General features: G+C 40.9%; 1 protein-coding gene and 1 pseudogene across 3 annotated transcripts in view; both read right to left on the reverse strand.

The window, feature by feature from the left end:
- dtx1 (deltex 1, E3 ubiquitin ligase) overlaps positions 1 to 5688 on the reverse strand; it is a 49427-nt gene extending 43739 nt beyond the window's left edge. For 2 of the 3 annotated variants that reach the window (XR_004656677.1, XM_034872028.1), the window contains exons 1-2: positions 5198 to 5687; positions 4106 to 4738 (exon numbers count right to left, since the gene is read on the reverse strand). Coding sequence is in view for 2 of the 3 variants with exons in the window: in XM_034872028.1 (XP_034727919.1) it covers positions 4106 to 4364 (259 nt within the window). In the remaining variant the exon portion in view is untranslated. Of the gene's footprint in view, positions 1 to 4105; positions 4739 to 5197 lie in introns of all 3 variants that reach the window. The other variant, XM_034872029.1, reaches the window with a different exon arrangement.
- A 4378-nt stretch (positions 5689 to 10066) lies between these two features.
- LOC117944859 lies at positions 10067 to 15192 on the reverse strand (annotated as a pseudogene).
- Positions 15193 to 17005: the final 1813 nt, after the last annotated feature.

The raw sequence follows: 17005 nt of genomic DNA on the forward strand, positions 1-17005 counted from the left end.
CAGACAGGCCACAAGTGTTGGTATATGATGGAGATGACAGATAAGCCCATGTGTTTTGCTATGGGAGTGGGTGTAGTGAAAGGGGATCAGTCCACAGCAGTGTTTAGAGGTTCAAATGCCCCTCTGGGAAGGAGAACGGATCAATCCTCCTTGGCTGGGAGCCAATCCTCTCCCTGCTTTCAGCCAGATATTCAGCCACACTATATATAAGCCTTGAAGCCTTCAGCCATATTGTATAAAGCACTGGGGTTTAGGATTTCGCCACAGAAGACGTATTATAAACTCCATACCCTGTGTTTTGTGTTCAGGGCCCTGCCGCATTGCCTGTGGTGTGTGCGTTGCCTTCATGATGCTCTGATTAGAGGGAGCCATGGAGATAAACTAAAGCTGCTGTCTCATTAGTCGGAGAAACTCTGCCTGGTTCCCACCCAAAGGAACTCCTCCCAAACCCACAGAAGGAGCAGCCTGCAGGGACAGGACACAGCCACCACAGCTGGCAGAGTGTACCATCATCAGCCAATTCCCAGATGTACAGAAACAAAGATGGATGGATACACACACAGGGGACACCGAGCACACTTGACTCTCTTCCCAGCACTTGCCAAAAACCAGCCTCAGAGGACAATAGCATTGGCTCCGCTACAAAATGGGGTTTTCCTACAGGGACACTCCATAAGCCTGCAACAGAGCAAAGTGGCTGTGGGTGACCTGCTGAGCTACAAATACAGCAAACCCCCGATGTGAAACAGATGCATCACAATCCACGTTAAAACAAACTCACTGAGGCCCGTTTGTGTAACTGAGCGGAGCAACAACAACATCACCACAGCCTGGGAGCTAGGCCTCATGGCAGCAGGGATCGATGGCTGTGGCCTGGCAGAGGTTTACCCATGTTTGGGGACAGGAACTGAGTGTGTAGAGGAGGAAAGAGGGGGGGGAGGAGGCAGCGGGTGTCCGGGCTGCTGTTCGTCAGCCAATGCTGTGACAGGTTTATCCTGGCCGAGGGGGAAGGTAACATACCAATGAGGAGCGATAAACTTCGGGCCAAGCCCAAGCGCCGTGGTAATGGCTGACAAAAGCCTCAGTGGCTCATCTCACAGCCAGACATCCCTAAACACGTGCTGGACTGTGTTATATTTTATCAGAAGGGAAAGACACCAACACAAGCAGTAGAAATCCAGCCGGGCAGCCCCTTGCAGCCTTCTCCTGACAGTCATGCAGAGCACTGCCCCTCTCATATTCAGCAAATCACACATTAAGGAACAGAAAAACACTAATATACTGTACGTAAGTGCTATATACAATTTATTCTGTAATACATTAAGTGCTCAAACAATTTACTTTTCATTTAAGGTTCCAGGCCTTCTCCATTCCTTCAAACCTGGTTGATAACTTTGTATTAATATTGTAGTCATCACAAAATACATAATACTTGTCTGGTGACTTCATGTTGGGATTTTTCTCATGATGTAATAATGAAATGTCCCTCTAAATGCATCAACACAGCGTAATAAAGCCGGCTTCCTATTTGTAGAGCATCAATAAAAGAAAACTAGAAACTGTCCCTCCATTAGTGATTTAAAAAAAAAAAAGTATCATTATAGTCTTGTTTCCTTTTAAAAAGGGGCAATGACAAAGCTTCGCCCAATGCCACATACCACAAGATTTACAGCCTAGGCTAGTTTTTACCGCCCATCTGAAATTGTGTTTTTGTAAAAATAAATAAAAAACACATGCAGCGTGACAAGAAAGTGCACACACGACTACAGCTTTTTACAGTTGTGGGTATTTTTACAGTTTTGATCCACCCAAAGAAACATTTAATTAGATTTTGACATTTCTTTCTCCATAATCCGTCAGTTATTATAGTAACAGTTATTACTCTATAACCAATGAGAGCTGAATTCATTATTACTCAGAATAAAAGTACCAAATAAATCAAAAATGATGTATTAAAATTGTGATTAAAGCACTGCAAAATAATGAAAGGTGACATAATGCAGGTTCATACACAGTGAGGTCAACCTTCTGTACATCCCATGTTCATCTCCATGTGCCTCTTCCCTGATGTTACATAACGCCTTCAAATAGGAGACTTGTCTGAGACATAAAGCGAGAGTTTTACTCTCATTCTAACATTGTTTTTTTTAATTGTAGAAACGACCTTTCTCGAGAGCATCCAACACAGTCCCAATGACTGCCTTCGATTTATACCTGACTGTAACACAGTAACGTGTAGCTGAATCACACGGAAAGAATAATTCAAGCAGCTGAGATTTGTCCAAGGCTGCTTCCAACAGATGTCTAAAACCTCCCCCATACCATCGCTTCAAACACTGGGACAGCACGAAGGTGAATACACACACACACACACACACACACACACACACACACACACACACACACACACACACACACACACACACAGTGTTGAGCTTTGGTGGAACACAGAACAAAAACATCTGGTCTTATTTAAAAAGGGAGCAGTCATCAGAGAGGATTACATTCAGCCCAACAATGGCTGTGCTGGGTGGATTTTACATTAAAGTGACATGTTACATAACACATATTATAAATCCTACTATTATACTATACTGCTGTAAGCATGTTATGGTCAGATTTAATTCATCCCCTCATGCTAGATAATGTTGGTCCCATGGCATCCTACAGAACCCACATTTTACATTAAACACTTGTTGGTTAGCCACTCATTACTAAGGCATAGTGTGATATTGCATCAATATCTAATATAAACTCATGTACTGTATATTATGTCCATCATGTGGAGTGAAGTAAATTGAGGTGATTTGATGGTTACAGAGTAGGACTGTGCTGTTAATGGAATTTTGATTGTAATTTCGGCTCCTAGCCAACACAAAAACAATCGAGTAAACCAACTATTTTGCAAATGAAGCTTTGCTCTTATTTTTCTTGTGTCATCCTGATGAGAAAAGAAGTTTGAACAGGATAAGTATGAAGGGAAATTTCACAGTTTTCGCTGTTACTTTTTCACTGTTAAAATATGCAATATCTATCATTTTTTTTCCTTAATGGAGCTGCCCTATTAAAGAGCACAGCCTTTTAAACAGTACAGTTTATTACCAACCACTATTACGATTGCCATTCTTACATCTGAGTGACAACACACTTGATGAATACAACCAGCTGAGCAGAGTGAGGAGCATACAGCACTCATTCGCCTGATAACTGCACAGGCCCTCCAACATGGTGAGCTTTGGGAAGGTCATGGCGTTCCAGCTGCCGAATAAAAACACTCCTGAATGAATAAATAATTGCTACACTTCACACATCATCTTTAAGTCCAATTTGTTACAACACCTCAAAGCTCAACCGGTATGCATCTCCATGAGTCCCAAAGCAGATTCACGACTAATTTATTCCTCTGAAAGTTACATAAGGTTACTGTAACAACCAATCAAAGCAGGCTGGCTCGGTTTTAACCAGGGCCAATGTTACAATATGACATGTGGTGATGACAGCCGAGCATAAGTCATTTATTTACCTATTGTAGGCGTGTGAACCACTGGGTAAACATCCCCATAATGTATCTACATCATCTGCTCTTTCCGTGACCTCACCATCTGTGTGGGATCTGTGTGCAAAGTATGGGTGGGAAAAACTCAATTCACCTATGTACAGTATTGTAATTTCTGGGACGGTTTTTATAATGGATACCTTTCCCCAGAATTAATATTTTTCATTTATATTTTTGTCAAGGGTTCTACATATATTCTGATACAGTACTACATCATATCCTTTTTCCAGCTAAACAAAGCATTAGATGTCAAAAATGTACGTTATGTACTTCTTTACAAATGAAATAAAATGTCATACTGAAATGTGATGGGCATTTTTTTATAAATGTCTCATGATATATTATCTCTAGAAGTGTATTATTCAACTTTTGTTTTTGTTTAAGAAGGAAAAGAGAATCGCAAAACTCAATACTATCGAAGTGCAATACATGAAAATGGCAATGCAAATCGAATCGTCACCCATGTATTGGTAAAGAATCGAACCGGGACAAAAGCATGTGGTCCCAGCCGTGGCGCATAGACAGGCAACAACTGCCACGTCTTCTTACCTGTGTCCTGTCGGAACTGGTGCATGGACTGCAGGTCGATGACGTAAGGAGAGAGCTGGCCGTCCACCTGGCCCAGAACTACAGTTCCCCTGGCATCCCCCTTCAGTACATTCTCAATATGGTGGCACACCGCTGCACTGTAGGGCCTCCAGCGCCCATGTTCGTTCAGCCACTCCCAGACCACCACCCTGGCCAGGTTCTGAGGTGGGTACCCCAGCCCGTTGATGGGCACCAGCAACCCTGATCCTGGACGGGCCATCTCCTTTGTGTTGTCTGCGCTTCAGCTGCTGGCTATGTCCCGGGGCTAGAACAGCACTGCAACCCCCGTCAGTCAGCTGACACACTGGAACAGTTTCATCATCGCCAAAACAGAAAAATGCTTGAATCGACAATTAGCATGGGAGGATTCTCCTTGATTATCTCATGCTGATTTGTTTTCACACCAGAAGCTCTGCTGGAGTCATCGTCTACAGGTGCTTTGTGTCTGCTGGCTCTTTGATCAGCCAGAAGCAGCCTCTGTCCTCCTGTGTCTTGTTGTGTTTGAAGTGGCAGACGTTGATGGAGATTTGCAGCTGCCTCAGTCCTCCACAGCCAACCACAACAGATCATCAGAAGGTAGATAGGAGATGCTCTCTAAAAAAGACCAGAAACAGAAACATTGTGATTAACAAATGATGTAATTTATCCTGTGGGTTATATATTTGCAGTTAGACACTGTTTCAGGAACCATATCAGTTCTGTTCTATATAGTCCCATTAGTGGCCTGTACTGTCCATCTTGGCAATTCTGTTCACTAAAAGTGCAATGAAAAAAGCTGCAAATGCTGTTTCGGCAGCCAATAATTGTGATTGTCATCACTTTTGTGTCGAGGGGACAGAGCAGTGTGAGCCAGATGCTATCATAATCCTAGCAGACAGAATAGCACTCAGATTGTTTCCACACAGAAAGCTGTTCAGGTATAGTGAATGCAAAGAAAAGGACATATTGCCTTTTCTTGCTTGTAGGATTTATCACTATTCAATTAAAAGGCTCATAACTGAATGTTTTCCCATGCATGCACAACACGCACGCATCGATTCTGGCGATACAGACCTGTAGGCTGCAGTTGTGGTGCCACACATCTGTCAGGTAGAGGCTGCATTTCAAAGGATCGCGGCTGAAAATCAGATTGCAAGAGGAAAAAAGAAAACGACGTGCAAATCTCGAAACGCACTTGCCTTTTCACATTTGTGATTTGTACGTTTTTCCTTATCCTTAAAACTGCAATCTTCCTTCAAACCGACCTCCTGCAGCTCCAGTAATCCAGTGTTATCCCCAAAAAACACCAACCGAGACGTCGTTTTGTTTTTTTCCCCGTGGATCTGCTAACAGACTACACCAGCTTGTTGGTCCTCTGTTAAAGTGAATGCATGCCCCAGTTGCACGGTTTTCAGTGCGAGCCGCAGAGACGCAGACGCGCATTTCTGCCTGTTACGCCAAACAACATGCATTCACATAGTAAACACGCATCTCATGACGTCCGCAAATTACGCAAAAAGATCCAGGCGCACCTGTGTTAATAGCCGTTGAACATCAGCCTAAAAGTGTAATTTTCATCAAAACTAAAATACACAACTTCCGGTGTCTGGTTTCAAAATAAAGTCCCTGTTGACATATTTTCACTTAGAAAACCATGCCGTGTATTGTGATTGGTACTGGTTACGTTCACTAACATAAACACTAAGAGGAGAAAAACACACTTTTCCTAAAAAATGTATTCAGATATTTTGACCGTCATTGGAGGGATGTAATATTTTATTTTCACATAAGCATCTTACACAAACATTCAGTGACACATCTGACTCACTCCAAACAGACACATCTCTATATATTAATTATATAGTATCACATATTTTGGTGCTGATATGTCTTCCAAGAAGTAAAAAGTATGAAAACCCAAAGCATTTATTGGTTATATTAATAATATGTGCATGAAAATATAGCTGAGGCCTTGTTTGACTCTACTTCATTGATATGAGGGTGCTGATTTAGAGAGTGTTGCAAAATAACCTTTGCAATTTTTCATAGAACTGTGAATAACGCTTAACCCTATACAAGGTTCAAGCAAAGGTTTATTTATTGTCATTGTACAACACAGGGTTGCAGAAAAAATGCAATCATAGTCCCTTACTGGTAGCAACAGTCCCCTTGAAGTGGAAATAGAATCAGAATCAGAAAAGGATTTGTTGCCAAATAAGTAACACATTCATTGTTGTGGTTGGATCATACATAAACAGACAAATAAACACATGAGATGCACTGTAATTACAAAATAGCTGCTTAACATAAGAAAAAAGATGCTCAATGGTTTAGAGCAGAGTGTGCAAAAATGTTTGTGGATGTGAAAAAAGTTTGGTATAAATAGTGTGTGCAATGGGCAGGTGTATATTCCAGGATGTAGGTCAATGAAAAGTGTACTGTCCAGGGGTCAGGGGGGTCAAAAGTTAATGTTAGTGGGGGTCCAGGGCCTTTGTTGATAAGACTGACCGCAGAGGGAAAGAAACTGTCTTTGTGGAGTGAGGTTTTTTGAACACTTTTTGTCTTGTAGTGCATCTTTCTTTTTTCTTTTTAAAATTTGCATCAGGAGGAATGTCAACAGCAACAACAAACATACTGGTGACTTTTCTGGGCAGATTATACGGCCGCCATCTTCACGTTAAAAGTCCAGCATCACGGAAATATTTCCCATCAACTTTGACTAATGGTCGATGGAGATAGCATTACTAACATACAATATGAATTCACTAAGGACATTATTTAAGAAGCTACAAGAAACCTATATATGACTAAATAATTGATCTGATTCACTGCAGAACATCTAAAACACACTTTCTCCATCTTAGCCTTTTAGTGGTATTGTGGTACTTTTGCTACTGAGCTTGGTGTTGTTACTTCCTGTCAGAAAAGATAAGACATGTCAAATTAATAGTGCTGGCTATAGATTGTAAGCTATCCTTTCTGGTGTGTGTTCCAAAGTGAGTGTAACTAATATGAGGTTAGAATTGCCACATGTATTTTTAACAAGACCACAGTAATAGTCAGCATCCTGTTCATATGACTCTGAATGAAGAATGCTCCAAATATTTTGATAAAATCTATGAAACAGTTGTTAGAGTAGATTTTAAAATCCACTCAACACTCATGGCTGTATTGGAATCAGATGATGCAGTTTGGATGGAGCAGTGATGTATCACTTCTCAAATCAGTAATGGAGTTAGTCAAGATGGGATGTTATTTGAATTTGTGTGTAACCTTCATACATTATGCACGACTAGACTTTTGTAGTCTTAAAACTGATCATTGATCCCACGATCAATGACCAGCAAATACTTTTAAAGTTAAAAAAGAGTAATTAAATGCTGTTAACTAATGCTTTTAAAGTAAGTAAAGTCAGTCAAATGTCTGAATCCAAATGTTATAGATGATTTAGCAGAGGATTTGTGTTGAGACCGTTGCTTGTGATACATTTTGCAGTAATTCCATATGCATTTCACGGTCTGCCTGTTCAAGTCTTACATTAATAGGTCAGGAGTAGGTTTATGTAAAAGCCTGCTAAATGGTACAACAGTCCCATCTCCTGCCTACATAGTGTACCTGCAACAGGTCAGGACAAACAAGGAATTCTTTGGCCATCCTCAGCAGACAGAAGGAACCCCTGTGATAATAGCTTTGCCTTCCTATACAGAGTGTTTTATATAAAGGATGTTTCCCCACTGGTTACTTCCTCTAACTCGGTTAGACCTCCCAAAAACATCAAGTTCCTGGACTTGCTGTATACAAGACACTGGAACTGAGGTTGTTTTCGTGTCAGCTGTGTCTGTTGACACCACCTCCGATTGATTGGCTTCTCTCCAAACTCAGATGGGTCTTTAATTAAACAAACAAGGTAAAATGGGATAGTAATTAATTTTAATGTCTAATGTCAAATCAGCAATAACAACCTATTTTGTTGTCAAATCTGGTTGTGTTCATCCTTTTCATTGTATCATAAAACAGCGTTCAATCTTCGTTTGTGTGCATCAACCATACTTCTGTCCAAAGCTCATATTTCAAAATTGCATAAGATACATGCTTAATGCATAAATTGCCCTTGTCGTGTATTTTTATTTAAAGAAGTAATTTCTGAACACAGTGTCACCCAGTCCACATCATTTTTCTGTCCCGTCTATTTGTAAGGAAATTCAACTTTGTGCCCCTTCTGTTGATCATTACTGCTCTAAAACAGCTTATAGCAAAAAAGATTATTCACATATGAATATATATAAAGTTTATGACAGTATGCTTTAGTTGAAGGTAAACCTGTGTAAATTTGACCCGAGGGTTTTCAGGGACAGGTCAAGCGTTAATGTTGATCTCAGCGCAGTCTGGGTCTCAAACTGAGAGAAAGCGACCAAACTGTAGAGAATAATGGTCTTTTTTGTTTGCTTTTGTTTTAATCTGACTGAATCACACAGGCTCACATGCCAGCTTTCTCTAGCTGAATCTCCTTTCTCCATCTTACCCCTACCCCTTACCCCTTCCCCTAGGTTTTGCACGTTCACGTAAGACCTGGTATCGTCCCAATACTCTCTTTGAACAAGCGGTAAGGGGTGTATGTAAACATCTACATCTCATGCCACTCTGCACATGACAGGTGCAAAATCAAATGAACCCCCCCTTAGTGTATGTTTTCTACCTCTGGACAAAAAGGAACAATTCTTACAAAATGGTGAATCTGGAAGACCCCACTATGGGGAAGGCTCATTCCTTTTAAACCACATAAGTGACATCAATTATCTGGATAATAGCCCCATCGTGTGGCCTTTTGGTGCTAGGAGAACTTCTACAGGAAACTCATCTCTCAGTAAACATAAGCTGATGAAGAGACCCGATTCATTGCTGGCCCTACCTGATGCTGCTGAAAGGGAGTATGTGATTTTATTTTATTTAATGTGAAAACTGTAAATTGACTTTCTTGAATTTTGTTTTTTATGACATTGTTGATTTTTTCTTTTAATTTTCCTTTGCCATTTCTGCATAACACATCGTTGTAACTGTTCCTTTTCTAATGATGAAAAAAGTAAATTGGCTTTCTTGAACTTTTTATTTTTACACATCTTTTGGTTTCTTGTGTTTTTTTAAAAACTTTTTCGTACTTTATTTTAATGTATTTTTTGTCACCTTTTAATATGTTTTTATTGGATTATTTTATTGGATTGTCTTCAGTTTCAGTTCATTTCAGGAGAACAACAGATGCCTTGTTCTTATTATATCACTTGTTGTACTGAGACATATTTTAACTAGAAGAGGAACACATTGCTTTATGATAGCATTTTTCTGATTGACAACTAACAAACATACAACCTATCTTAGGCAGATCAGTTTAATGTTAAATATTCAACAGTAGCTTAGAGTATGGTGTGAGTGCCTCCTTGTGGAATGAATGTATTAGAGAGAGCAAACACTGGTGCAGTCAATAAAAAGATATTTGATAGATGATAGATCAAAGGTCAATAACCCAATCACAGTGTTTATTCGTTTGTCTGTACATACAATTTTAATGTTGCTGAGCAAACAGGGACGAGTAACAACTGGAGATACTCTCATTCTTCTAATTTACTAGTTGGTTCTAAGACTAAAGAACGTGACACCAACCTAACCAGCAGTTGGTCTGACTGGCGGTAAGGTGTTGCGGTTCCTAACACTAGATTTGGTTAATCAAAGATGCTAGCAGAACAACACAGTAGATACAATAAGCGGAAACTTCAGGATGGGCCACCATTTTAAACTATATATCTTTAAAAGTGTACAGTTACTGCTGAAAACGACAACAGAAATAAACAAGTGTGCCAATTTGACCAATCACTGCATTTCAAATCAACTGTCATTTGTCTATGACATTTGTCTGTGATTTTTGTGTTAGTGCGATGTTCGGTCCGTTATAGGGGAATGCATGTCTGTTTAATACTCCTTTCCTTCATCGTCATCATCATCATCCTCACCTCCCGCACTGTCAGCTCCAACCTCCTCATAATCCTTCTCCAGAGCTGCCATGTCCTCTCTGGCCTCAGAGAACTCTCCCTCCTCCATACCCTCACCCACATACCAGTGAACAAAGGCACGTTTAGCATACATCAGATCAAACTTGTGGTCAAGGCGAGCCCAGGCCTCTGCGATAGCAGTGGTGTTGCTCAGCATGCACACCGCCCTCTGGACCTTGGCCAGGTCTCCACCAGGAACTACAGTGGGCGGCTGGTAGTTGATGCCCACCTTAAAACCAGTGGGGCACCAGTCCACAAACTGGATGGAGCGCTTGGTTTTAATGGTGGCGATGGCGGCATTCACATCTTTGGGCACCACATCGCCACGATACAAGAGGCAGCAGGCCATGTATTTGCCGTGGCGAGGGTCACATTTCACCAACTGATTGGTTGGTTCGAAGCAGGCGTTGGTGATTTGTGACACTGTCATTTGCTCATGGTAAGCCTTCTCAGCAGAGATGACAGGGGCATAGGTGGCCAGAGGGAAGTGGATACGGGGATATGGCACCAAGTTGGTCTAGAACTCTGTCAGATCAACGTTTAGGGCACCGTCAAAACAAAGGGAAGCGGTGACGGAGGACACAATCTGACTGATAAGCCTGTTCAGATTGGTGTAAGTAGGACGCTCGATGTCAAGGTTCCGACGGCATATGTCGTAGATGGCCTCGTTATCCACCATGAAGGCACAATCAGAGTGCTCCAGGGTGGTGTGGGTGGTCAGGATGGAGTTGTAGGGCTCCACTACAGCGGTGGACACCTGGGGAGCTGGGTAGACAGAAAACTCCAGTTTGGACTTCTTTCCGTAGTCGACAGAAAGACGCTCCATCAGCAAAGAGGTGAAACCAGAGCCGGTGCCACCTCCAAAGCTGTGGAAAACCAGAAAGCCCTGAAGGCCAATGCACTGGTCAGCCTGAGGACAGAGAGTCAGAGACAGTGATCATACATATGAGATGCAGTTATGTAATTTCACATATGAAAGATTTAGGAATGGATCCATTCTGATGTCAAGTCACCCACCAGTTTGCGGATCCTGTCCATCACCGGGTCAATGAGCTCTTTGCCAATGGTGTAGTGCCCACGGGCGTAGTTGTTGGCGGCATCCTCCTTGCCGGTGATCAGCTGCTCAGGGTGGAACAGCTGGCGATAGGTCCCTGTGCGTACCTCCCCTTAGGAATCAGATTCAATCGGAAAGCACTTATGTTGAGGGTTTGACTTGATGTAATAAGGTAACTATGGCACCTACTGTATATATTTAATGAGAGTTTACCGATGACAGTGGGCTCCAGGTCCACAAAGATGGCCCTGGGGCTGTGCTTTCCTGCTCCAGTCTCGCTGAAGAAGGTGTTGAAGGAATCATCTCCTCCACGTTTGTCACTGAGCATCTGTCCGTCTGGCTGAATCCCATGTTCTAGGCAGTAAAGCTCCCAGCAGGCATTGCCAATCTGGACACCAGCCTGACCAACGTGCACTGAGATACACTCACGCTGGAGAAAAACGTCAATTTGTAAAAATTACCATTTAATATTGCCAGACATCTATATGTTTTTGAACAGGTTAGGTCCAAGAAAGGAAAGGAAAGGGGGGGGGGGCATAGGCAGTATAGGTGAATGATAGTGGCGCCATCCAGCCATAGGGCTGCCACGGGCGCTCCAAAGCCAACACAACACCAAAAGTGCATAGTCCACACTAGGCCCCATTTTTGGGGTTTCCTTCAGGTGCAGTATTACCCCGGCGCATCCAGCACTGCATCACGCACCTCTGTTCTAGACTTACCTGATTGTGGGGATTGGACGAGTTTTCTGAAGTAAACCTACATTGCTTAGCCCCATTCTGTTAGGTCTGCTGTCAGTCAAAAAGACCAAAACACTTTCGAGCCCACGGGAGAAATATCAGAAGGGAGAGGAAAAACAGAGAAAAGACAGAGGTAATGTGTGATGAATGAATAATAATAATAGTTTATCTATTGCATAGTAGTAAGCGTTGGAGCGCACAATGTTATATACACCCATTGGTCACATATTATCTTTCTCTCTTCAGATGCCCTCTTCAATTGTTTTAATACCACCCCTGCGAATCCCGGGTCACCTGCAGCATCTAGTTCTCCTGTCCACTCCACCTCACCACTGTTGCCTCAGCATAAGTGATTTTACCATAAGGCATAGGTAGGAAATTGCCTGTGGCCCGTTCACCAAAGGGCCTTGTGAATTTGTGTGTCTGTGTAGATATTTACAGGATGTGACCTATTTTACAGCTAAACGGGTGCTCAGGGCACCGTGGCTTGCATTGCGGGAAAAGCAATCATGTAAGCTTGTGTTCCCTCCTCTCCAAGTTGTACGTCAGCAAATAATTTTAACGTTGATGTACCAGCTTGCAGTGCATCTCTCTGTTGGGTCTGTCTGTGTGTGTGTGTGTGTGTGTGTGTGTGCGTGTGTGCGTGCGCACGTGTGTTTGTGTGTGTGTGTCTTGCTTGATTGCGGCCAGTCAACTGTATTCTGTGACTTTCTGCCTGACAAAAGTGAGAGTGAAACACAAGTCTATTTATTTTGTTTAACCCTCGTGTCGTCCACCCGCTCACCATGCAACTTTTTGTTTTACAACAAATTCTGCCCTTTTCCCGATGTTTTGTCACTTTTGTTCTGCGTTTTTTGCTGTTCATTCTGCGCCTTCTCAACATTTTTTCTTCCTGCAAGATCCTGCACCGTCATTTTTTTCACTTTATTCAACATTCTTTTATCTTTGTTTTCAAATGCTATAAAATTAAAGAAATCACCCAAAATTCAAAGTTATTAGTAAATTGATCATTGATTTTACTTGTAAAGAGCATCATAGGGAACCATCTACATTGTATTTTTGGATAATTTGGTTGATAGAAACCCAAATTTTTGACATAGAAACTTTTAGAAAAGGGGTCAAATTTGACCCAAGGACAACAGGACAACGGTGGTTCTAAACTGTAAAAAGAAAATGTATGACTTAATTCCCCTGTGTGCTGTTTGAATGAACCGGTTGAAATCCATGTAGCTACAGTTTCATGATGCAAAGACATTACAGGAGTCTTTGTTTTGAAGTGGAGACTATTTAAGATTCACACACACTCAATTCTGGTTAGTACAATTGCAGTGTTACTGAAATATAAACGTGGAGTAAACACCAAGACTGGTGCTTTTTCATTGACTTCTGCACTTATGAAGCCCTCGGCAGTGAAATAAATGTCACATCTATACTGTAAAACTTAAATAAGGGTGTGTTGCCTGGCAACCGCTATATTGTGCATATTGCACTCAGGTTTCTGCAATATAGATTTTTGTGCAATACTTTTATTCATATTATATTTAGAATTGGTTTTCTGTTTGAACTGGTGTCTTTAATGTTGTATGGGTAAAAGTACCTTCTTTAGATTGATTAACTGAATTTTGTTTTTCCAGAATGATGCTACAAGGCTGCTGACCAAGTCCAGCAAGAGGACTCCCATCACACCCATCTTATCCTCTTCACAGTAACTTTCCATCAAGTTCAGGATTCATTTTGGCGTTATCTGACATATAGAGCCTTAAATTATATCATATTACCAATAGGTCCATTAGGTCTTCTGACCAGGGCTCACTGGTTGTCTGTCGCGCTCGACCAGAAACAAAAGGTGACTGTGCCTTAAAGTGATGGCTCCGACTCCTATTGTCGCATGTTCTGTGGTCTCTGTGGTCACACTTTAAAAAAGCAGTCAGGGACTAGCCAATTAGATTGGCCACTGTCTCATATTTGTAATTTTGCTTGTTTTGTACATATTAGCATTTTAATTTCTTTATTGCCTGTTCTTTTTACTGTTTTTGGTCTCATTTTTAACAGCTGTACTCTTATTTAGCCCTTCATGACTTTGTTCTGTAAAGGTGATATAAACTTATAGTATATTGTGTTTGTTTTTTTGTCTTTAGAAGAAAACATTACTCTTGTTCAGCATCACATGTGTTGGTGTTACTAATGTTCCGGCCCCTCTAGACAGTTGTCAAGAGTGTTTTGACCTTGAAGAACACAAAGACTGGTGGTGGGAAGGGCTGTGATGCAAGATCACCAACTCAAATCTTGCTTTGGGCACCAAATTGGTCAGGGCGAAAGAAACAAAAAGGACTTGTTGTAAAGAACCAGATACCACAACATCATGACCAAGTCACCTGACACATGCTGCACATTTGTTTACAGTCTTATAATTAACCTGTTTACTCAGACTAACAGCTGAATATCCATAAATAAAATGTGATTCAAGGGCTTTTATGACCAAAGGCGTCTAAGATGTCGCTGTGCTCTGTAACCCATTGTTTTCAATGGCTTACGGCGGCTGTTGCTGCATCGAGCTAAGCGCGGGTGCAGCAAGAGTGCGCCAACAGCTAGCTCCTGCTGCCACTGTATTCAAAGTTCATCCTGGTTGGGTCTGAAAACATGCTTATAATACATACTGTGTCCTATATATATATATATATATATATATATATATATATATATATATATGAAGGGACATAGTCTACCAAAACCAGATAGAACTGTGGTCCTATTTTTGTCAGTATTTATTTCATACACATGCATCTTTTAAAAGCAGCACAACAGATTAAGTACTTCCAAATCATTAATTTTATTAGAAAACCAGGGGTTGCAGCCAAGTACTTTCAAATAGGACAAAACTAGTTATGCCTTTTCAATAGAACAACTTCAACTACACTTACTATTAAATTCAATTCAAATGTAGAATTGATTTTAAAAGATGAAACAGTTGCTATCTGCTCTTTTACATCAGACTTTTTTTAGGGAGGCAATGTCAGGAAAAGCTAAAATTGATACCTTAAGCCAATGATAAGTAGTTAGCTTAGATGTACAGTAGTTTGAGGAAATGTGGACTGTGAGTCTGGTTGAATAAAAAAGAAAGCTTCCTATTATTCTATACTCACCATGTTTCCTGACGCTGCTCTAAACGGGGTTGAAATGAAGATGAAGAGATTGATTTCACTCTCACAGCTGCGCTTCAAGGAGTAGCCTACTGTGCAAGACACTGTAACTGCTTATTGCTATACAAGGCAGTTTTTTACTTGTGTTTGAGACAGAGCAGCTGAATCTGATTGGTCGAGGGTCACACAAGAGTCACAAGCACTCCTTTCCTATTGGTTAAACATTCCCATTTATCGCAGGTGTTACCACGATTGTTAACAATGGTTAGCCTAAGTAGACCTAGAAGAAAAAAATAGGCATGGATTATAAGTACTGGAAAAATAGAATTAATTATAACAATAATAGTAATAATACAAACATATTCATACAATAAACACCCTTATACAAACAGACAGTATTTAACATACAGATGAGTGAGGTGTGAATGAATAAAGATGACATATTGCACAGTTGGAGGTAGCAAAGAGTGATAAATAAATGTGCATAGTACAGGACATTGTCCAGTGATGGCTCGTATTGCAGAAAAAGGAGGGAAGCTCATTCTGTCAGGTGGGAAATGTTTGTCAGAATGAATGCCAGAACCTGTTTTGGTGCTGGCTGCCATTACGTCTGGCAGCGGTGTCAACCTGGACAGGACTTTGTCTACAACGCCTAATCTGGCCCAAATTTGGCAACCATCAGCCGGCCAAACCCGCTTTTGTTGCAGAGCTGGGGCATGACAAGTCCCCACATAAAAGCAACAAAGCGTTTATTCAAACTGAAAGGGTGGCACAGGAAACACCCTACTGTGTGTGCAAGTGCACTGCCTTTTTATTACCACGAGTTTACATAAACGTTGTTGCTGATTGGGTAACACCCCTGACACACCTACCAGCCGAGTGACAACATACCTCAAAGCTAGTTGCACACATGGGGGTAAGCCATCCTTGACAAAGCGTAGCTCCTATGGCGCCATTTTGATGCTACCTGGCACACACCTGCTGTTAGCATTCCATTGACGGCCTTTCATTTTGACATCACTTTGACAGGAAATAATTTTACATTTTAAGTGGTTGGATCTCACATTACGGCTGCGTAGCAGACGTTTTTGTAAAAATAGAAACAATTGTGTCATAAGCACTCGACTTGCTGTAGCAGAGGAATTACCGAAAAGTAGAGGGCACGCTCGCAGACAGTTTCGACTTACATCAGCTGTTTAGGTTTAACTACTAATGTTAACTAGCATTTTAGTAACCAATAAATAGCCTGTGCCTATGTTATCTCCTAACATATACCTATGCTCTCCGTCTCTACCATAATCAGAATGAATGAGATTTCTCTTGGCACAACTACCAGAAGACTTAGAACTTTCAGACAGGTTGCTCACGTCACAACTACGTCTTCCATTTCCATTTCTTATACTGTCTATGGTTGCACATTTGATTAACTCTCTGGTTAACGGTGCACTCAGCCTACATTTTGTATGATAATTCATAATATAAATTACACTTAATATGAAAATAAACTTGCAGCTTAACTGAAATATGCTGAAGGATCTTACTTCAGTTCAACCTACTACTACACTATAGTATTTGTTTTTTTTGCTGTATAGTATTTGTTTTGCTGTTGTATAGTATTTGTTTTGCTGTTGTATAGTATTTGTTTTGCTGTTCTTAATTTATGAATTCCCTGTGCGGCGTCCTTGAGTGCCAAGAAAGGCGTCTTTAAATAAAATGTATTATTATTATTATTATTATTATTACACATTTTTACCTTTGTTTTGGAATTTAGAGCCAACAGACCTTGTTTACATGAAAGTACACCCTGTTTTTGAGTAAAAAATAAAATTAAACTATGAATTATTTTTGATATTATTTTGACTATTTGACTTATTACAGAGTGGTATATGCCAGAGTTTAGTGAGGTTTTT

Source organism: Etheostoma cragini, chromosome 5, assembly GCF_013103735.1.
Source record: "Etheostoma cragini isolate CJK2018 chromosome 5, CSU_Ecrag_1.0, whole genome shotgun sequence".
Lineage (NCBI taxonomy): Eukaryota > Metazoa > Chordata > Actinopteri > Perciformes > Percidae > Etheostoma > Etheostoma cragini.